Source organism: Quercus lobata, chromosome 10, assembly GCF_001633185.2.
Source record: "Quercus lobata isolate SW786 chromosome 10, ValleyOak3.0 Primary Assembly, whole genome shotgun sequence".
Classification (NCBI taxonomy): Eukaryota; Viridiplantae; Streptophyta; class Magnoliopsida; order Fagales; family Fagaceae; genus Quercus; species Quercus lobata.
In genome coordinates this window covers 6387397-6411737 of record NC_044913.1, presented here as the reverse complement: position 1 = coordinate 6411737, position 24341 = coordinate 6387397, and the positions used below count along the sequence as shown (strand labels likewise).

At 32.5% G+C, this 24341-nt stretch overlaps 1 protein-coding gene and 1 pseudogene across 5 annotated transcripts; both read right to left on the bottom strand.

The window, feature by feature from the left end:
* Positions 1-4884: 4884 nt before the first annotated feature.
* On the bottom strand, positions 4885-6730 carry LOC115964267 (annotated as a pseudogene). The gene is made up of 2 exons (XR_004085997.1): positions 5797-6730; positions 4885-5492 (listed from the first exon to the last, which is right to left on the bottom strand). The product of XR_004085997.1 is annotated as a cytochrome P450 71A1-like (transcript).
* Positions 6731-19378: 12648 nt separating this feature from the next.
* On the bottom strand, positions 19379-23502 carry LOC115963085 (serine/threonine-protein kinase AFC2). 4 transcript variants are annotated; one of them, XM_031081972.1, is made up of 11 exons: positions 23309-23492; positions 22130-22325; positions 21652-21832; positions 21482-21530; positions 21270-21384; positions 20889-20989; positions 20529-20685; positions 20383-20447; positions 20198-20295; positions 20004-20106; positions 19406-19886 (listed from the first exon to the last, which is right to left on the bottom strand). In XM_031081972.1, the coding sequence occupies exons 1-11, from the start codon at positions 23408-23410 to the stop codon at positions 19740-19742; spliced, it is 1314 nt and encodes a 437-aa protein (XP_030937832.1). In that variant the 5' UTR covers positions 23411-23492; the 3' UTR covers positions 19406-19739. The 4 variants fall into 4 exon arrangements, with proteins under 4 accessions (XP_030937834.1, XP_030937832.1, XP_030937833.1 ...); XM_031081973.1 differs by lacking the exon at positions 22130-22325 and having other exon boundaries at positions 23309-23502; XM_031081974.1 differs by lacking the exons at positions 21270-21384; positions 21482-21530 and having other exon boundaries at positions 19379-19886; positions 23309-23490.
* Between the last annotated feature and the right edge of the window lie 839 nt (positions 23503-24341).

Below are 24341 nucleotides of genomic sequence, written 5' to 3'. Positions count from 1 at the left end.
ACTTTCCATGGGTTTTTACAAGATGATTGCCATGGGTTTTGAGAATAGATAATTCATAAATTCCATGAACTTGTAATATTGTAATAATATGTTTAAGAATAATTATGATATAGTATTTTGCCGAGTATTTAATAACCTTGGGCTTTTGATAGAATAGTGTCAAGTAATTAGTTTGGGCTTTTAATAGTGCCAACGCAAGTTGGGCTTTTGATATTGCCAATGAGAATTGGGTTTTGATATTGCCAATGAAAATTGGGCTTTAAATAGTGCCAGCGTAAGTTGGGCTTTTGATATTGCCAATGAGAATTGGGTTTTGATGTTGCCAATGAAAATTGGGCTTTAATGTTACCAATGAGAATTGGGCTTTGGATAAATAAATTGCCATATGTTTAAATCATGGGCTTTAATCATGGATTTGAATTCCATTGATAAAATTGTTTTGTCATGGACTTGAATTATGAGCTTCTTAAATATTGCCAAGCATAAGTATTCTTGGGTTTTAAATAGAATATGATAATAAAATTGGATAAAATATGAGTTTTGGGGCTCTTTTTGTGATAGTTTATATCATAACCCAATTTAGATAATGAGACATGAAACATTTGTGATTAATATAATAATAGAGCAAAAAATATTTGGGAAAACCCAATAATTTATTAGTGGTGTTTGAAAATAAATAGGTGGTACCCAAATAAAATTAGGTGTAAAAAAAAAAAGTATCCTAACACAAAGTGAACTTGCTGTTTCTTTCAATCTTATGCTTGCAAATACTTGAATTATCTGCTTACTAATAAAGAATATATATATGGTGAGACCATGGACCTTATCCACCCACCCTAAAAGTTCTTATATAGAAATCTCACAAAAATAGATAAAGTGTAGGGAACACTCAAAATTTATAAAGCAACAGATGAACTATATCAATGAACATACCAACAAAGTATCACATTTAACGTCCCAAGTCTCAAGTGCAGCAAGTTCATCATTAGTTGTTCAATCAAATTAGCAAAATGCAAAAACACCATTTGTCCTTCTTGGATATTTATTAGAAATAAAAGCAATCCTAAAATTTGTAGAAAATAATGTTTTCTTTCTACATCAAATTAAAACTGACAAATAAGAAGTATAATAAGGAATGGTTACATAAGTAGTCATCTTTGGTCATGATCCTTCATTAGTTGCCTTGGAAGCAATAGCAACCTCTCAATTTATGTCTTTAGCATCCGCTTCAAAAACTTTTTCTTTTCGCTATGTTCCATCGACAACATGGGCATCACATCCCTGCCCTAGGATCCAATGTTGAAAAAGTTTTGCCTAAGGTCAAATGTAGTCATAGCATAACTTGCAATAGTCAATTAGTTTTGAATGCTAGGTGTACCTTCCATTCATCCATATAGGAGGAATTTCCATTTGAGTAAGAATTTTTTTTTTTTTTGGATTGAGAAAATGATATATATCTGTCAAAACTGAAAATCCAACGAAAAATAAAAAACTAAATTGTTGGTCTTCCAATCAGAGTAAGAATGAGAAAAGAAGGTACCCATATATATTGGTGGTGACAATTGGGCAGGCCTTCAAACGAAGAAAGAACAAACACAAAGAAACCCAGATCAAATGAAGAAGGAACAAACACGAAGAAACCCAAACCAAACAAAGAAGGAACAAACCCACAAACCTAGATCTCCTGAACCCAAACCGTTTGGCTCAGACTGAACCCAGGCAATGACTGCGAAGGTTCCAGGATAAGGCGGCAGTGGCAAAAAAGCTCTAGGCGAAGGTTTTCCTCTAATTCCTTCATTTTCTTCTTTGGGCCTTTGGGTTTTGATGATGTTTCGTTGAGTTTGGGTTTTTAGTTCAATGATATCTCAGGGAAATTGAGTCTTGAAGACTTGAGTTTCGTGGAACTCAAGTTCGTCACACTCGATTTAGCACAAAAAAATCGAATCCCTTGCACTTGAGATGTTAGCTTGCTAAATTGTTTTGAAAATGTGCTAACTAATGAAATTATTTGAGATTCAGTGTTATTTTGAAAAAAAAAATCCTGCAAATCCGTAAAGAGAAGGAATTAGTTCCTAAATAATTCTTATTGCAAATATTACTAAACAATCTAAACTTGTAGTGGGATTTGTTTCAAGGTTGTCGTAGGAAATAGGAAATAAGGCATATAGAGAGGGAGAGAAGGTAGAAGAAAAAGAGGATGAAGAATGAATAAATAACTTATACAGATATATCATAAATAATTTATACAGAACGGTGTAAAATTGGTAACTACCCAGTGGAATGGTGCAATTGAACACCAACAGAAGTAAAAATAGTACTCAAACAGTTTGCTTAGCAGCCAAATGTACAGACACATTTTTTTGTGTTTTTAAGTACAGAGGTGACACAAATTTATGTAGCCACATGGCACAATAAGGAGATATCAACAAAAAGTCAAACGTTTTGACTATTAGTTATTATATATAGATTTGGAATCATAATAACTCTAAAAAACTAAAATTTTCAATTCATTATTTGATAAAGAAAAATGTTAACAGATGCTCTAAGATCACTCATTTATGAAGTAGTTTTAAAAACATTTTATTTGAAAAAAAAATAATGAATTTTTTTTCAATTTTTATATTTCTCAAAAAAATAATGTTAAAACTTTAATATATTGCTTTTAGATGTTCTTTATTTATTCATGTATGAGCCACCCCAAAGAAGTGTGTCAGATCATACAAATTAAGACAAAATATTTGGGTGTTTAAAATAATTAAAAACAAGCTATTTAAGCTAATGTGTTTTGACTAATATAAAAGTGCCCATAGTATAAAATTGCCTCTCTTGCCTTCAATGTCTTGCAAATAAAGAATATTGCGAATTTTTTTTTATAAAAAAACCTTCAGTGATGTTGAGTTTGTTGTCATGTAATATTAGCACCTGCCCAATGGTCTTGTATGGTCACTTGATTGGGGAGATGTGGCCATATTATATTGATGGTCCACAACTCTTGTTGTATTGAAGATTTTTGTGGACATACCCAATGTACCATTTCAACAAGTCTTATCCAACGCAATTCATGCTCGAGACCTAGCAACATCAATATATATATATAGACACACACCAAGAAAATATCAAAGTTTGTCCAAGTCTTTTGTACGAATTCACTTTTTCCCCCTCAGGAAAGCCAAGATGGGTAACAAATTCACTTTTTCTCTGGAAAAATAGCATTAAAAATCAAATACACACATGGGAGAGACGAGAAATCTAATTAAATTATACTTTGCAAGCATGTGAGTATAGAATGAAACATCACTTCATTCACTCAAGAGCCTCATAAAGAGAAATCTTAACATTAGATTAATTTTGTCCAGTATATATATACAACTCTCAGATTCTTCTGCAGCATCCTTCAGTTAGGTAAAGATAGAAAATTGTCAGCAATGGCACACAGAAAGACCATTCACTATGTAACCCCAAGCCTAAATAGCAAAATCTCAATGCTTCTGATGGATAATCTCCTTGTTAAATTACTAATTTTCCCAAAAATTAAGACTTTTAATAAATTGTGAATTTAATCATTTAACTATTGTTCTAACATTCTCTCTCATGTGTGGGCTTAAACTCTCCCTTAATAAGTGAGGCTCAACACATGAGATTTTTAACATTTTAAATGAGAAATAGAGTAAGTCTTGATACCATGATAAATTATCAATTCTCTCAAAAGCTTAAACTTAAGAATTGGTATCATCAAACTATCACTTACTCTCTTCAACATGTGCTGGGGCCATGGGCCAAGCACCCACTTCATCATGGCTAGGTGCTCCAAATTCTCATGAGTTTGAAACAATGCCTCACCCTATATCATACTTCAAATGTAAGCATAAATATATTAACGTTACTACTAAAGATTTGCAAATATACCCTGCATAGTTCCACGTCCACCCAAGATGCAACCGACACTCCAAAGATAATAGGATAACTCCATCCATGTCCTGTAAAATTATTAGAAGAATTCAACTCATCTGCCATGACATTGACTGATGAACAGTGCCTGCTCAATGGGTGAGGCAAATAGGCAACTACCTAAGGTTCCCAATGAAAAAAATCTTCTAAATTTTTACTAACAGAGATATCCGTGTACTAATGAATGTATTAATTAAGTCTCAAATATTCACCAATAAATAAAAAATAATCTTTTTTAATCAAAGAAAAACTTGTTAAAGAAAAATATTTTCATTGAAAGCGGCAATGATTCTTTGTTTTTCCTCAATTTTAAAGTGTGGAACTCATTTAATCTCTCGCACAAAAATATTGAAAGAACTCATTAATCTACCACTAGTAGATAAATTTATACTCAAATTTGATTTAGAGAGTTTGAATATCAAACATCCACCATTATAGCAAAAATATAATCTTGTTCATATTATGTAGATATATATACGATTTTAGTTCTACATATCAGTTTAGATATCAAACTAAAAATTTGGATATCTCTAAGGCAAAAAAACTAATATTATTCATGGTATATCGAAATCATATCTTAAAAACACTATGTTGATTCTACTAGACAATTTGGATATCAAACATTAAGTGTGTACTAGGTCAATCAAATCTATGGAAACAACTTGAAAAAGCTCCAATTGCATTTAGTCTGTTTAGGGAATATTACATCAATTCTTTTGCAACCACATTTTTTTGCCACACACCATGACATTCTCACCAATAATATCAACTATAAAGAACTCAAATCATTTCCATCCTTCATATGTTTCTAATAACCTTGTACATCGTGAAGTTTTATTTTGTTCTGAATTATTCAAGCATTAACAACATTGATGTCTACTAAAATAAAACAAGAAAAAGAGAAATAACAAAACGACAACTTTGATTTCTTAGTTCTTAATTTGGAGAGTACAAAGCTGGTACTAGGAGAAGAGGAAATCTCCTATGAACAGTCATTCCATATTCCTCGCTCATATCTAGGTCCTTCATAACTTCATCACCAGGCAACTTCCAATTGAAATGGTATAAAAGATTAGCAATCACATATTCAGCTGCTGCACTCCCAAATGCTATTCCTGGGCAACCCCTTCTGCCACTACCAAATGGGATGAAATGGAAGTCATGACCTTTGAAATCAACTGGGTTTTTGTTGAACCTCTCTGGTAGAAACTCTTCTGGCTGGTCCCATAGTTTTGGGTCCCTTTGTATTGCCCATGCATTTACGTAAACTGTCACTTTCGAAGGAATGTCATAACCCCCCAATTTGTTGAAGTTTCACGAGGAACTAAAAGTGGAAGCGGTACATGTAGTCTCAAAGTTTCTTTAATGATACATTTCAAGTACGGCAAATGGGTGATATCAGTCTCATCTAGTTTTGATTTCTTCCCCACTACTCTTCTTACCTCTTCTTGGGCTTTCTTCATCATACTCGGATTTTTTATGAGTTCTGCCATTGCCCATTCTAGTGTTGTTGCAGTAGTTTCAGTTCCCGCCACAAACATGTCCTGCAAATTATAAAAAAAATTAACTTTGATACAGACACAATTTTTTTTTTTTTTTTTTGAGAACCATTATGGACACAATTTTCTTTTAATAATTTATTGAGATGATAAGTTATGAGTAGTGAATAATTACTTTTACATGAAAGTTAATATTAACATCACTTTTATTTTTTACCACTCACAAACTACCATATTAAAATAGTTGTGGAACTAGTAGTATCGCTGGACTTATTCAAACATTATAGCTTTAGAAGGCTAAGTGTGATATGATACTCTTGTGTGCAATAAGAGAGAGAGATATATATACCAGTATGACTGCTTTGAGATTCTCCTTGGTAAGCTCAATTTCAAGCATACCCTCCTTTTGAAGTTTGAGGAGAATATGCATAAAGTCTTTCTTATCTTCATCCACGTTCAGCATCTTATACTCTTCAATCAGTTGATCAAATAATGCATCCATCGCTCTTAAAGATGCTTTCAAAGTTGCAACCAAGCCTGTTAAATTATCCATCCATCCCAAAGAAGGAAAGAAATCTCCAAAACTAAAAGCCGTAAACTGCATCATCATCTTTTTTGATAACTCTCCAAATGTACTCTTACCATCTTTTTCCCCAAACTTACTTCCAAGAACACATCTTGAAGCAATATTGTTGGAAATAGCAAGCAACATGTCACTCAGATTAACTGGACCTTTACTGAGACATTCATGTATCTAATTGACAAGTAGTGTTACTTCTTCTTCCCTCACAAACTGAAACGATTGCACTTTTTTCAGGCTTAGAAGCTCAAGAATAACAATTTTTTTCGTATGTCTCCAGTAATCACCATAGGGTGCAAATCCCACATCTATACATCCATAAAAAAAGATATTGGCAGCTGTGGTTTTTGGTCTATTTGAGAAAGCAATATCATGGGATTTCATCATTTCTCTAGCCATCTCTGCAGATGAAACCACAAGAGTTGGAACATGGCCCAAGTGCAAGAGCATTAGAGGGCCATACTTACTTGATAGCATTCGAAGAGAGCGGTGAGGCAGTGTACCAAGCTGGTGGAGGTTGCCTATTATTGGCAACTTTGGAGGTGATGGAGGCAAGTTAAGTTTGCCTTTTTCACCTAATTTTCGGAGTCTTAGAAATAAGAAAGGTAAGAGAAGAGTATAAAGAAAAAGAGTCAACTTTGTCACTCCATGAAGCTCTTGCCACCATTGCTGTGATAGTAATGATAGGAAAGCCATTTTCTGGTTTCAGTTTACTGCATGAATGTATGTTATCTTCAATATTTATGGTAGTTTTTCAGTCTCAAACTCTGACCATTTGACATCATGAATTTCAAATGGATAAGAAATGGACAATCATCAAGTGTTCATTTTGTAGTAATCCTGCACCGAGTGGAGAAAAAGTTTACTGTATTTGTAAGGTACAAGAAGAAAACTTGCTTTTGAATTCCAATTCTTAGCTGATGAAGGATGAGATATTGTCATAGTTAGAAGTTTTTTTTTTAAGGTGATTTTTGGAACTGTAATTTAGGGTTATATTTACTTATTTTATATGGCTTTCTTGTCAAATGAGAGTCTTATTTATTGTTAGAATATTGTGAGAGTATAAGTCCAATGGGCATAGGTCCATAATTATAGGTCACTTGTATATCAGGTCTTGTCTACCTATATAAGGCGGGCCATTTTACTTAATTACAGCTGCGTTTGGATTGCGTTGATTCCAACGCATTTGTGTTTTTCTCCCTTCTTTTTTTTTTTTTTTTCACGCGTGTTTTAGACTTGCGGTTATTGTTCATGCACTGTTTAATGAACAGTAACTGCAAATTTTTACTTTTCAAACTTTTTTCATCCAATCAGTACACATCGTGTACTGTTTACGAGCCCACAAATTTCACTTTTCAGCAACTTCTTCATTAAAAATGGGTTCCACGGTACTATTCACACATTTAAAAATTATTTTGCTACAGTATTTTTTATTTTTCAGTTTCAGTTTTCAGTTTCCAGCTGTATCCAAACGGACCCTACACACTGCCTAATATACAATTTTTCAAACTTTAAAATGGTATCAGAGCTTCTCAAGATTAGCTTGTTGACATAATCACTAAGTCTCTCCCACTAGAACACTTTCATGTTTTAACTTCTAAACTTATGTTGACATCACATCACCTAACAGGAGTTTAGGGGACTGTTAGAATACGGATAGAATATAAGTTCAATGGGCTTAGCATATAATTCTAGGTGACTTGTACTCACACCTTACTTATATAAAACAGTCCCTTTTACTTTATTATACAGTTTAATATACAGTCTTTCAAACTTTAACACAACTAGTTACCAATTCGTTTGATGCACGGAAAAACTATCGATAATAAGATCTAATGAAATTTAAAAATAGGAAATTAAGTTAATAATATGCAAATCATTATAAAATATTAATGCATGGTCAAATTGATATATAACTAAAAAAAAGTATGTTTGTGTGCGTTTTATGTGCATCAGAAGTAGAGGTATTTATAGAACATTGCTTCTCATCCAAATTTTACATGTTTTGATCAGTGCAGCATCATAGAAACAAAGACCTAAAACAATACTACATGTCTATATGTCATACAAAGAAGAATTCCAACCAAATATAAGTTTTATACTAAAGATACAAGTAAAATTGTACAAACAAATTGATTCCTATAAAACTATTTTATGCTCAAAGTTATACAAACATTAATCTAAAGTAAACCCATCCAAGCACCGATGCACATAAAACACACACAAACATAAGAAATATATAGAGTTGAAGTTGAGGAAAGGATGTGTAGAGATACAAATTTTCGGGCCCTAACTTCATTAGCCCATTCACTAAAAAATACCCACACAAGCCCATAACTATTTTGGGCCCACACAAATATTTCCTACATACTTACCACATATTACCCAAATACTCTCCATATTATTACCCAACTTGGACTCCCACAAATATTTCCCACATAAGCCCCATAAATTATCTTAGGCCCTCTCACAAATATTACCCATTATATCCCACATATTATCCAACTTGGGTTTTTACAAAAATACTTATCATACTATTACCATATTAGGCCACAAAATTATACTATCTCCACAAACAAAAACAAAAACAAAAAAACAAAAAAAAAAAAAAAAAAAAAAAAAAAAAAAAGCCCCAACAAAACTATCTTATAAAGCCCATTGCTACACTAAACCTCTAAAAGGCCCGTCGCTACACGACACCTCTAAAAAGCCCATTGCTACACGGCACCTCTTAAAACCCATTACTACACGACACCTCTAAAGCCCATTGCTACCCGGCATTCTTACTAAGTCCATTACTACAGGGCAATATTTTTACAAAATCCTACAAAGCCCAAATACTATTTTGGCACCTATTTTATAAAGCCCAAATACTATTTTGGCTACACGGCATCTCTAAAGCTTGTTGCTACCCGGCATTCTTACTAAGTCTGTTGCTACAAGGCAATATTTTTACAAAATCCTACAAAACCCAAATACTATTTTGGCACCTATTTTATAAAGCCCAAATACTATTTTGGCACCTATTTTACAAAGCCCAATACTATTTTGGCAACTATTCATAAAGCCCAATAATACTTTGGCACCTATTTATAAAAGCCCAAATATTATTTTGACAAAAACAATTACATTATGCTCAAAAGCCCAAAACTATTTCTTGACAAAAACATATTTTCATATATTAAAGTCTCTAACTGATGGGAAATAAAAATTACTCATCTCTCAAAAATATTTCTTTTACAAAATTTATAGGAATTATGTTTATTTTTTCCATAATCAACTAACTACAAAAGCCCATGTATATCACCCATGGCAAAACTATTCATCTTGTGGGGATGGCCAAGCCCAAAGAAGCTCAATTACAAGGCCCAGCTAAGCCAGCTCAGCTCACATTCAAATCTCAGCAGCTGAAGCTCACGTGAGATGTCAAGTCAAAGTTCAGCACAGCCTGACAACTGGGACCCACTACCATCAATTTCAATTTGTCAAACCAGATCAGAGGAAGACATGTGTCCAACAAGGGTTAAACCCTTCCTTGCCAAGTTCATTTTCAAAATTTTTATGTTACATAAAACTAGAATGACATGACATAAAGTTGGGAAGCTAGCTGTCTTCCCTTTCTTCTCCAACCCATTCGATCAAAGACTAAGGGCAGCCATAACTAGACCATGAAAGCTTCTGAAATAACTGGAAAACAGCTCATTATCATGCCAAAAACATGTACTTTCTAGTTCATGAACCAAGCACATGAACCCAAATGGGAAAACTTAGGGAAATGTGGTTTGGAGGGCACCAAAGGGATCTCCAGCAAAGTTCCCAATAAAGGCTCCAAAATTGACACCTGGCTTGGGGTGACATAATCTGCCCTAAGGAGGTCTGATTCTAGTAGCAGCAAAACCAAGATCATTAGTCTAATACATGCTCTAATCCCATCAATTGAGGACAATTAGCATTTAATGCTAAGTCAGAACTCCAGCTACCATTACCCAAAACAACAAAGAATACTCTAAAGCTGAACTTACCACTCTTGACCAAATCCTAGGAACGATTCTCCAAGAATTTTCTGAAAATTGAGGAAGATTTAGCAGAGATTATTTGCTAATTACCCCCTCAAACTCAACTATAAATGGAACTCTCTACTAATACTTCAAGACAGGCCAATGGAGATCAAGATAAACCCACATACACTAAGAGATGCACTAATAGAGAAGAACTCTTCTTTAACTTCTCTATTTAGCCTTCTTTAAGCTTTAACAAAGTTCTGGGTCACTGAGCTCTTAGCTTCAAGCTTAGAAACTAAGTTCTCCAGCTCCTAACTCACAAATACCCCTCATACCTCTACTTATAAACACTCATCTATTCCCAACAAAAAGCTCTAGCAACTTTACTAAACACTCTCTCTCACTACTCATACTATCCAAAAATGACTCTCACTACTCACTACATATACTATATACACGAGCATGCCCTGGCATCATAATGATCTTGCTGCGTTAGCTGGAATCTCTCTCTCTCTCTCCCTTGATTTCACACTAAGTTTCTTCATCTATTTATTACTTGTGGGGGTCAGTCAATCAATAATTATTAAAACCACGTTAACTGGGCCTGTGGCCCATCCAAGGACGTTAAACCATCCGAGAAGACCCACATAAGGTTATAAGGGGAACCAAATGAAAAGAGGAGTAGATATCACATGAGATGGGTCCAGTATTCGTCCGAGGACAAAATCCTTCTCGGCAATATGTGTCCGAGGACGACCTGAATGTCGTATTGTCACAAACACACTTCGAAACTGCATTACCACTATAGGTGGGATATGAGGCCAAGGATAAGAAAAAAAAGATAAACAAATATTTTTAACAACTGCTGCATCCGCATTAATTGTCTCTCAACCAACTCTCTGGCCACATTAATGTGGAGGTGATGCCTGAACAGTGATGAAGCAGCCTTACAGCTGCTGGTTGGAGGTTCCAGGAGGTGTTGGATGGGATAGGAAGGGATCCCCCAAATCCAACCTACACATGTGTGGTGAAGATGATACCAAGAGGGCAGTATATAACAGGGAAGAATGCATTAAGAAAATAAGGATCGGAACTTCTAAACAATGGATGCTTAGAAGAAAATCTTACGAAATAAAGAATTTAGCTTGTTTCAAGGATAAATTGATCGTAATATCTGTATTAATCCATCTAGAAACGTTAAGTTTAATAGTTTTTCTTCTGAAGTTAATCTAGTTCTTTTATATCCACGCTCTACAAATTTATTGTTTGGACCTTGAGCGTTCGAATCCAATACGAGTTTGGGATCGACACAAATTGAGTCCTTACATTACTAAAAGCTAAAACGTAGTATTGAATGTTACTACCCTCACGTTAAGGCATATTAGCAGTCATGTCATCATTTTTTATTTCCAATTTTTCTTATATATACTTTTAAACATTTTCTCATTTAAGGTGACTTAAAAACTCTATTATTTAAAAATTAAAATATCTTTTATCCATTATTTTTATTATTAATTTTCCAAAACTCTCCCTCTTTTTTACCTCTTCATCTCCCCACTACTTTCTATCTTAATATCATCCTTTCTCTACCTTTTTATCTTCCTTTATTTTGACTCTTCTTATTCTCAATATCTTACTATAAATTTGATATTTTCTTTTCATTCTATGCATAGTTTTCTCACACAAAAAAGGTTACTTCTCTCTCTCTCTCTCTCTCTCAATTTGTTTTTAATTTTTTGTTAATTTGATTTTTTTTTTATTGCATCAATTCTTTAGGTTGATGAATTTTTGTGTTAATTAGAATTCTACTTTGGATTGATGTAATTTAGTTTTGTGTTTTAAGTTGTTATCTTTTATATTCTCTTTGATTAAATATTATCCTACTGCAGTATACATATAGTATATAGTAATATAGTGTTATTATATTACATAGAACGACTTGGATAATTTGATGTCTATTGCTATAGATTTCATTTTTACTCTTTTTTCCTCTCATCTTATTTTATTCAACATTTAAATCCAGACACATCCTCCATACTATTAAATTATGCAACACAAATCAAGAAAATGGCTAGACACAAACTTGCCTTCCTTTACCATACATTGGGGGAATCAATATATTTGTGTGATAAAGGGTCATATAATTTATAATTTAGATAGCACACTTTGAATGTGTCTAGGCACATAGATTGAGAAATTTGTAAACTTAAAAGGCTATTGAGAATGAACTTTTTGAATCAAGTTTAAAAAAATATGAACTACTATATATCATTTAGATAAAAACTTTTATCATAGATACATTAATATTTTTTTACCACAAATTTAAATCACGCAAACTTAATAATTTTATATTATGTGTTAGCATCCTCTCTGCTTCTTCTTCTTCTTCTCAAAAATATTATGTATCATCTTTAAAGGATGCCAACAATATTGATCTTATGGGAAAAGTTACATAAAATATTGAGAAAAAAATGTTTTATATTACAATCTACTAAAAATGTTTTTTAAATATTTAAATCTTTTTATTTTTCATATCACTAATGTGTTTTACAATTACCACATGTGTTAACTTAAGTCTTAATATTCTTAAGTTGTTTCGGCAAAAAAAAAAAAAAGGTTGTCACAAAAGAGGAGTTCATGTAAAGTTTTTTTGCAAAATGAAATATATGTTTTGTAAGGCCACCAAACTTGATAATTTGCAAATGATGGAACCACTTGCAACAATATTTGCATAGTTATATAGTTCCAACTAAAGCAATTGTGTATACTTTTAGTCTTCCAAAAACACACATCTACAAGTGGTTAAACGTTCATCTTGGATAGTTTTAACTTTTCATATAATTTTACCTTTACATATTCATCTATTTTAATTTAGATTTTTTTTTTCCCAAAAAAAAACTTTAATTTAGATATTTATAAGTAAACAATGAAATAATGATTCACTAATCAAACCACTTCATACATTAAAAAAATTTAAGGCTCATTATTACTTCTCTTAATATATTATAGATATCTTAATTGATTGAGACCAAACTAGAGAAATGCCTTTCATATTTCCTTGAAAATTCAGAAGGAAAAAAAATCCTTTGACATACCACTAACATAACTACATCTATAACTATTTAGGTCATCCATGATATCTATTTCTTATTTATAACCATAAAATTTACAACTAGCAAGGGAACATACAAAGTAATAAAGAATAAATGAAGGAAGAAAAAAAGAAATGAAATCAAACATCTATTAACAACCGTTATTTGGAAAATAAAAAGGTGGTCAAGAGGAGTAAGAAATAAAATAGAAATGGCTATACAAAGGACATTGAAAACTTTATAGTGCAATAAATTCAATAATTAAATATAATGATAAAAAATTAAAACTTAAAACTAATCAAACTCTAACTAAGGAAATTTTATATATATATATATATATATATAATCATAATCTTCATACACCATGACTTAAAAAAAATTTAATGAATAGTTTTACCTCTTATTTAATGTCTATGTTATGCAAATCATCAACCAATAAATACATGATAATGGTAAAAAATGTTATAGACAAGATTATAAAAAATATGATAAAACTTTTTTTTTTTTTTAAAAAAAAACTCTTTATAAAGTCTAGAGACTAAAATAGTATTTTATCTAAAAAAGTATCACGCGCAACGCGCGGGTCTATGATTAGTTATTTGTTATAATGGAACCCATGGTATTTGTTTACTCATTTACTATTGAAGGTTATGATGTAATTATTACTACAGAATTCTTTCCTCATGTTATTGTATTAGAGGACTCTCCCTCATAATCAACGGATGATGACTTTAAAGATACAAATATTTTCCTTAATTTGTGAAAACAGCTAACAGCTGGAAGTTTATTTTGTTTTGCTTCATTTTACTGCTGGAATACTTTATTGCTAGAATATTTTATTGTTGGGCTATTTTTATTGCAGTATGCTTTTTATTGTGCCGATGTGTCTGCTATAGGAAGTGTTTTTGGACCATCTCATAACCCTTGTCAATCCCATCCTAGGCCCAAGGTATAAAAAAAGGCAAACTCTTCAAAAACTTCACTAATAGCCTTTGGGCTGTGCTTCAAACCCATCGTCGAGTTTTAGTTTAGACCCCCAATCCAACATAAATCTCATTTGTCAAAAGGAAAACGTTTCCGCCCCTGACAGGATGTAGAAGATCTATTAATTTTTTTGGTAACAATCATATATCAACATATGAAAGGTTGTATAACATCAGTCCATAATATAAATGGAGTTTATCATGGCAACGCAATAGGAAGTATGAATAAATGCTAAATGAAAACGGCAAAGAAAAATATTGGCAGCTTAAAAGATTGACATGTATCCAATATCCATAATTGTTTGCCACATGGCATTATTTGTCATATCATACCTACTAAATAGAAGAAGTTACAACAGATAGAGGAGGTTGTAATGTATTGTTGACTGTTACAATTCCATATAATAGCAGCATTTGAAGGGTTTGAGTTAACGGAGAGACGCATGATAGAATTGGAGATAAAGTAATACCTGAATTTAAGGAGATGCTCAATAAATGTCAATTGGTAAATCTAAAAATAAAAAATAAAATAAGAAAATAAATGATGATATGACGCTGATGTGGCTTAACTGGAGTATAACAACAATAAATGTTACACTTCAACTTTTAGATATATATAGATATAAATGTATATTATAATTTATTAAAAAATTTAAAAAAATTATTAAGAAACCAATTCACTCTATTCAATAAACTGCTTGCAGAGGTTCTCATTTCAAAGTTCTTACACTTGCAGAGGTTCTCATTTTGAAGTTCTTATATCCCTTAGGAATTAAAGTGTCTTACGCAACTTCCCTTCAGCTAGCAATGCATCATTTGTACTTTTCCTTGTTACAATCCTTTGTGAGCATCAACCAACCCAAACAGTCCCTTATACTTTAACACTGTATATTATAATTTATTCAAATTTTTTAAAAAGAGAATTAATTTTCGGAGCTTTTATTTCACGCTTTACTCCTTGTGAATTGCTATAAAACAAAAGTCAATTTTTTTTTTTTTTTATTAAGAAACCGATTCACTCTATTCAATAAACTGCTTGCAGAAGTTCTCATTTCAAAGTTCCTAGAGCAATAACATCAGTTTGTGCATAATATTCCGTCTATTTTACACTTAAAACCTACTTTTTCTGTTTTTATACACTCGTTTTTACAGAACACCCACATCAGTTTATCTATTTTACACATTTATTCAATAAAATATTCATTTTTTTACAATTTTTTATTACTCTCCCTCAATGCCCCTCTCTCTCACAAACCAACACTCCCTCACAGACCCAGACCCAACACTCTCTCACAAACCTAGACCCAACACGCAAAGATCGGTCTTCTTGTTTGGTTCATCGACCTAGACCCGGCCTTTTTTGTTGTTAATTTTCTTTATTTCTTGTTTGGTTGGTGAGAAAGTGGTGGAAAAGAGTAGAAATAGAAGGAAAGACGATCGGCAACATTCTCTCACAGACCCAGACCCAACATGCAAAGAAAAGTAGCAATTTTCATCGGCGTGCAAACTCCATTGTTGTCGTCGGCGTTCGATTCCAACGGTCCGATGATCGAAACGGCTCGCTTCTTGGATCGGTCATCTTGTTTGGTTCGTTGACCCAGACCCAGCCTTTTTTGTTGTTAATTTTCTTTATTTCTTGTTTGGTTGGTGAGAAAGTGGTGGAATAGAGTAGAAATAGAAGGAAAGACGATCAGCAACCAAATATCTGTTGATTTTCTCTGTGTTTGGTTAATTTTCTTTATTTCTTGTTTTCTCTGTGTTTTTCTCGGCAACCAAACAAATCTTGTGTAATGCTAATTTCTTGTAATACTTGATTTTGGAAGAAATTTTTTGATGTGGTGTTCTCTGTTGATGAATGTGTGGCGTTCTCTATTGATCGGGGGCAGTGAGACTGAGGTGAGAGTGAGAGCGAAAGCAACCAGAGACACAGAGAAAAGGAGAGACACAAAGAGAAGGAGAGAGAAAAAAACTAATAAAAAAATAAATGGAAGCGTTACAGTAACCGTGCATATATGCATGGTTACTGTAGCAATTGTGTATAAATGCACAATTTTACACCCACTGAAGTGGGTATTTTTTGGGCCAAAATGTGTAAAAAGACTAAATTTTTCTATTTTGCAAAACTATCCACCAGCTTATGTAATTGCTCTTACACTTGCAGAGGTTTTCATTTCGAAGTTCTTATGTCCCTTAGGAATTAAAGTGTCTTACGCGATTTCCCTTCAACTAGCAATGCATCATTTGTACTTTTCCTTGTTACAATCCTTTGTGAGCATCAACCAGCGCAAACAGTCCCTTATACTTTAACACAATGTATATTATAATTTATTAAAAAAATTTAAAAAGAGAATTAATTTTCAGAGCTTTTATTTCGCGCTTTACTCCTTGTGAATTGCTATAAAACAAAAGTCAATTTTTTTTTTTTTTAATTAAGAAACCAATTCACTCTACTCAATAAACTGCTTGCAGACGTTCTCTTTCCAAAGTTCTTACGCTTGCAGAGGTTCTCATTTCGAAGTTCTTATATCCCTTAGGAATTAAAGTGTCTTACGCAACTTCCCTTCAGCTAGCAATGTATCATTTGTACTTTTCCTTATTACAATCCTTTGTGAGCATCAAGCAGCCCAAACAAGTTCGTCACATCATACAAAGACAAAACTCATGCTAATTGATAAGCTTTTACAAGGACACCAATACAACACCAAGATGGGAAAATTTATTCGAAGGACAACATCACCATTACCTAATAGTCCACCCACACACTAAAAGTCGCCATGTGTCATAATTAGCTTAATTACATTTCAATTAGACGTGACAAAACGGACGGGTCGGGTCGGGACGGGACGGGTCAATCGGGTTTGCAGGTCAAACAAGTCGTAGGTCAAAACGGATCATTTTTAAACGGGTCAGTCGGGTCGGGTTGACCAGTATTTTTCAAACAAGTTTTCTTTTTTTTTTTTTAAATTACATAAACAAATCAATGACAAACCTATTTAGAGAGAATGAATAAAATCAATTAAGCAAATGAATTGCACTTATTGCCACTTGTTAATATCTTTCAAATTTTGACAGTTTTAAGCATGACAAAAATTATTTATAGTCATAAATTCATGATGGAAAAAGTCTTCAATGTTAATAGTTCACTATCAAAATGCATATAATTACAAGTTTACATCTTCAGAAAGAGATAGATTTTAAAACAAACAAAACAAGTAAGTAAGCAAAGTAACAAGTTATCAGTCTTCTTAAGTGCACATATTCCTGTTGTATTTAAAATAATAGTAAAGGTAGATTATTTAAAAAGATAAACTAAAAAAAAAAATTTAAAAATAAACATAACATATTAAGTAAAGAAGAATAAGTAAATATTTTATAAGAATTACACTTCAATCTCAATCTACTCAATGTTGATAGTAGATTCAGCACTGCAAATATTCATACTTGCAAATTGTAATTCAAGTTGGCCAATTTCGTCAGCATCTTCATCTACAATATAATATTTTAATATAACTTAATGTACCATAAAAGCAAATCAATAAAGAATTAAAATTGTATAATTATGACTATAAAAAATTAAATTACCTTCAAATTCATATAGCCAACTTTTAATATAGATTGTAGCTTTTACATTCTTAAGTAAAAGACGTGATCGATCATTTTAGTACACAACTTTTAGTACACACTACACAACGTAGAGGAAATGAACTAAACTGAGAAGGGAACCAAATAAAATAAAATAAAAGAGGGCAGACAGAGATAGAGATGTAATGAACTGAACTGAGGAAGCTTTGCCTTTTGGGGTGGTTTGGTCACGTTTCAACTTTCAGCCTTCAAGTTTGTCATTCATTTGTGCATTGTGTTACGTGCCTTTGGCTTTGGTCCCTTTGGACAATGGACTACAGCTAGGCCTATTATACTATTGAATGAGATTTTTTTTTTTTTTTTTAATGGTTGTTTTGAGTTGTGAGTCTCTGTCTCTCTTTACACTTGACAGCAATGATATATTGATTATTAATTTTGATATTTTGTGCTTTAAGCACCTAGTATCAAGACGTAGCTAATATATTTTTTTAGTGATTTTTTTTTTAAACGGGTCGGGTTATGGGTTATCCAGGTCGGGTCGGGTTACGAGTCAAAAAATCCGGTTCGGATTAGGTATTTTTGAGTCGGGTGAAAAAAATCTGACATGTATTGTTATGTCTAATTCCAATCAAAATGATCATTTTGTTTTTAATAATCAATCAAACTGATCATTTAGTTTACGTACAATCTGATATAGTAATTAATTATGAACAAAGTTTCTCTCCAAACTAGTTTGAAGAGAAACTCTATAAACTCCTCATACATTTCTATATTAAGTATGAATTTTGAAAATCTAACAGTTAAATTGCATATTCTTATTATATTCTTCATGCATGTAAAATTTCAAAAAAATCAAAAATCAATTGCTATCTCATCAAACAAATGTTAAAGTTTCAAATTTTTGTGATCTAAAATTGTGTATAAAAAATAAGTTTATTCATCAGATAGTAAATAATATTTAATTTGAATAAAATTTGATATACATGTTAAGAACATAAAGAACATAAAATTCAATGACTAGATTTTCAAAATTCAAACAAAAAAAATGAGATATATGAGAAGTTTGAAGAGTTTCTCTTCAAACTAATTTGGAGAGAAACTTTGTTCATTAATTAATGTAATTAATAGGTTTCAATCATCTCATAAGTTGAATTTTGAATTCTCTTTCTAAGCCATAAGTTGAATTTTGAATTCTCTTTCTAAGCTGTGATATGTCAATTGATAAGACTAGTAGTACATGTAGCACTACTACAAAGTGTAACAAATTAAGATTGAAATCAGGTGAAATAGCAATGAATGATTGAGATTAAAAGTGGGAAGATCCAACCCACAATCTCAATCATGGAATAAAATTAGAGTAGAAATTAATTAATCGAGTTAAAATTAAAAATCAAGTGTGATAAATGAATTTTGTGAGAAAAGAGATGAATAATTGTACGGTGCAGTTGCATACCATCTCAATCCAACAAATTAAACTCAATAGTTTTAAAAGTATCCATGAAAGATTAAGATGAGAGAGAAGAAAAGAGATAATACGGGTGAGAGAGAGAGAGAGAGTTAAAAAAAATAAAAATAAAAAAAAATAAAAAACCTAGTGAATTTGTTAAATCTTTTAGATTTAGCGTAAGCGGTAGTGAAGGAGCTTCACGTATAGTGTTTTGCTCAATGATAAAACCCAGTTTAAATAAATGTGTAAACTTAGAATTTTGAGACCATGCAATTAGAGAAAAAAAAAAAAACCATCATTTCAAAGAGTTGTTAACATTCGAGTAATTTGCCTGGTATTACATTTGGAATCTTGTTAGCTGGATCGAGACTACATACATAAAAAGATGGAAAGATCAAATTGAAAAAGAAAAAAAAAATCGTCAACAGGCAGGAAAAGAGCCGATGTGCCCTTTGACAAGTGAGCTTTTCTCCAGTGTGTATATACAACTAACAATTCTTCTGCATCCTTCAGTGGAGTAGAGATATTTAGAAGCCATTTGTGAAGCAGAAGCCCCTGTAATGGCATTCAGATATAGACCATTTCACTATACTAGTCGGCTGGATCATCATCTCCTCAGATGATCCCTAGAAAAGAAGGGGTGTCTAAGGGCTTCCCGAGCTTTCAACCTATCTAGCGGATCATATCTAAGCAATCCCTGCAATAGATGAATGAGATCCCCAGCTGAATGATCAACATGCTCCATTATCAGGTTCTGCAAGAATCAGAGATATATTAGCTTAATTAGTTTCCGACAAGACAAAGTGAAATCTGTTAACAAGATAAACACAAACAATGAACTTTATGGGGAGTATTCTCCATCAATACCAACCTGAAGACGAGGGAGCTTAGTTACAGCTTTAATACTCTCTCTTGAGGTAGCACCATCTGGCCAATCCAATCTACCTCTCCTGACATACTTCTCCGCATGTCGGCTAAAAAGACCAACAGCAAATCAGAACATTAACCTTTGAATATACTTCCGAAAACAATAATCACTATGTTGCTAATCACACTATCACTTACTCTACTCTCTTCAACATGTGCTGGGGCAATGGGCCAAGCACCCTCTCCATCATTGCCAGGTGCTCCAAATTCTCATGAGTTTGAAACAACGCCTCACCCTATGTCATACATCAAATGGAATCAAAAACCCAATTCTAATCTTTCACAACCATATTGACATTACTACAAAAGATTAGCAAATATACCGTGCATAATTCCACCAAGATGCAGCCAACACTCCATACATCACAGGGATAACTCCATCCAAGTCCTGTAAAATTATTGGAAGAATTCAACTCATCTGCCATGACACGGAATTAACAAAAACAAAATTAGGGGGGAAGAACCATACCTAGAATCACCTCAGGTGCACGGTAATGTCGTGTGGATACAATATAGGTCTGCTCTTGACGTTCATAAGTTGTACTACCAAAATCAATCACCTTGATGGCACTTGACTTTGGCACTCTTTTAAAGTATGAACCATCCTTTGGTGATCGAGAAGAATTCTGCATGTAGCACGACATTTACAGAGTTTAACCAAGGAGCATATCAATACACAACAAACAATAGAGCACAGTATCCAAAAAGAGCATGCCACAATGCATACAACAAATACTGAAAGGCATATTCTGGCAAAGCAGCATATGCCTTATCCTACACCTGGTGTGAAAAGTCTTTGAAAGAGACCAAAATGAGAACAGATTAGTACCTTATAGTCCTTGTAATCAGGAACTTTAACATAATCTGATGATACTAAAAGGATATTCTCTGGCTTCAAGTCAGTATGAATCAAACGCAACTCATGCATAACTGCAAAAGCAATTGACAGGAATATCATCAGAGAACAGAGCCAAAAGATAAATAAAACACAAGCCAATTCAACGAAATGACGATAAACATAAAGGATGTTACTGCCACCTTTTAACATATTTTAATGAATGAAAACAGTATAAACATAGAGATGATTATCTATATTACAGAGTTTAATCAAATATTAATCAATAAATCTCAACATTTAGCCATAGCACATGCCAGAAAAAACATATGAAAGACGGATAAAAAAAAACTAGCTTAGGTAATTACTACACACATGCAACACATTCCAACAGTTGTCTGCCAATCTCACGGACAAGATCAATGGGAAATGAGCGATAATTGTTTTTCCGTAGAAAATCGTATAAACTTGGTCCAAGCTTCTCAAACACCTGTTAAAATCATTTGAATTCACCCAAAAGTCTTAACCCCCAAATTATTTGCTGAATTGGGGAAATTAATCCATCACAAAATTAATCAAATACTTACAATACAGATATGGTTACGATAGTCAAACCAGTTCCGTATTTGAACACAACTGCAAAGAATAAACGGTTTTAACAATTGCCACAGGGCTTAGGAAAGTAACTAAAGAGTGCCATTAAGGGTAGTAAGCTGTAACACTGTAAAATTTGTAAAACAAGAATCAAATTACTCACCGGTTGCCACCTTTATCATGTTTACCAAGTTGTTGCAGCATTTCAATTTCTATCATAGCTGCTTCACGATACTTCTTGATTCCACGGACTATTTTGATGGCAACCATTTCTTTCCTTTCTCTATCCCAGCACTCCAAAACCTGACCAAAGGTACCTTCACCCATTTTGCCGTGGATTTTATCTGCAAGCATCAATACACACATAATAAATCAGAAACAAGATAAGTGCTTAAGTTAATTTGGGATCACCAACACAAACCCACAACCATTGGATTACTCTTATCCTGCATACTAGGTTTAAATCTAGAACAATGATTTACTTCAGAACAAAAGTCAAAAGCACTAACTGTGTGAAATCAAATAGCTTTATGAAATTTAAGACTTTCACTGGGAAAAAAAATATCGATTAGTAGTTTTAATGGCAAAATTCAAACAGATAACAAACATAAAAGTTTTTGATGATGGTAAAGTGAAATTACAGCGAGAAGTTAAATTTTCTCCAAGCTCAAACATGTAATGCCCATCTTTGTCATCATCTCGCCTTGGGGGAGAACCATTTCGAGCCACTCCCTTTTCATAAAGAGAAGAATTAGTGGTAAGGTCTGAGGGTGCTCTTGAAGGTGCAAAGCTTGTCAGACTCCCAACCTCTTGTCCACAAAACATTCCTACCTGAGCCTACACACAGCCATCCATTCATGTACCACTCAAAAGATTAATTTAAAATTCCGGCCCCCTTCACTATACCTAATACCCACATACACCTATCCATGATGGTAAGAGTCCCACAGATCAAAATCACACCAAAAATTATATCATTTAATAGATGAAACCCACCAACTCAAATTAATAAAGCAACCACACACACATAAAAAATACCCATCTCATGCATAATTATGAGCAAATCAAAAAGAAATCAATTTAGCTCAATTAATTCTAAATCAGAAAATTTCAACACAATTTTCCCCAATAATTGTGAATCAAGACAAGGTAATTGTTTCTCCAACAAAATAACAGCAGTTAAGAGACTCCAACTTAAAAATTTCAATATACCTTTGAATAAAAAAATCACCTTTCTTGACAAGTAAATTAAACAGATCTCAAAGCAATAATACCCAACACCCAATCCTCAAGGATGTAAATATCAGATCAAATTTTAAATATATCTAACCCAAAAACCAAATTATAAAAATAAAAAAAAAAATTAAAAAAAAAACCACATACACACATAGATCCACAGCTAGATTGATTATTTCATTTATTTTTTTTCCAAATAGATCAAATTTATACACAACAACAAATCAAAAAAATAAGATCTTAAATTTAAATAAATAAACCACACATAATGAATTCAAGAATTTCCCAACTAAACAGAAATTATATACAGCAATAAAAATCTAATTAAACCTAATTTATACAAAAAAATAATAATAAAAATCTTAACTTTCAAAGAAAGAAGATACAAAGATCGAAACTAATACACAGATCTAACAGATCTAAGAAAAATAAAGCAAAATCTGTAATAAAACAGAGCTAATCATAACAAAAATCAAATCAGATCTAGATCTAGATCTAGCAAAACTAAAAAAGCTTCGATATTTACGAAAACGAAGCGGATCTGAGAATTCAAAGGTGGAGAAAAAAGCGAAAAAAGATTATACCCTTGAAGGCTGAGGAAGAACATCCCAACCCAAACGCGCCCTCTTGGTGGGTCGCCGATCCATGTGCGTGTGGGGAAACTCTGTCACGCGCTCCATCTCCATGACTATCAGATTTTCTTTCTTTCTTTTTTTTTTTTTTTTTTTTATTTCGCGAGAAACAAACAGAGAGTCAAAATGGTTTTGTTTGTTGTGTATTGTGAAGAACAAAGCGAAGACCTAACCCTAATTTTTAACCTCTCAAAGAGGAAGCGTTAGTCGGTTGAGATGAGATCTGGCCGTCCACGTGTCTATCTTTCTACCCGTGGATTCGTATTTGTCTAAAACTATTATTGATTAGGTTTTGTTGGGTTGGGTGGGGTTTAGGTGTGGTTAGGGTTGGATCAGATTTAACCATGGTTGAGTTAGCTTTTTCTTGAGAGAATAAAGAATTAAAATAAATAAATAAATAAAAAATAAAAAGTTTTAAAGGTTTGGTTAATGTATTCTCTTAGAGCAGGCACACATTAATCATTCATTTTTTAAACATTTTATGAGAAATGAAAAAAACACTATCAAAAAAATTGGTATCTTTTTTATTTTTTTATAAAATATTTTTTAAAATATTTTACTAATATATACCCTAAGGGAGTACATTAATAAAGCCTTTTAAATTGCACTAAGCTTCACAAAAGTTTTTATTATTACGTTAAAACAAGTTTTAAAAAAATCCTAAACTTCTTATTTTACTCTTTGCTTAAACTATCATCCTCGTCCGGTCCATGCTATACCTTTTTTTTTTTTGGTTTTATGGACTGTCCACACCATACTATTGTAATAGGAAATTGGAGATTTTTTTTAAAAAACTACTTTTTTGAGATTTTTCTTCTAAGTCATTTTAGTTATCTAGTGGAAATTAATATAAAACTATTTGCATTTTAGGAGAGTTGACTCTGATGAGTGTCTTATTTCAAATTAGACATTTGTTTTGAAAAAAAAAAAAAAATTTTATTTTTTTATATTTGTTTTTTGTCTCAACTTAAAAAAAATTTTAAAA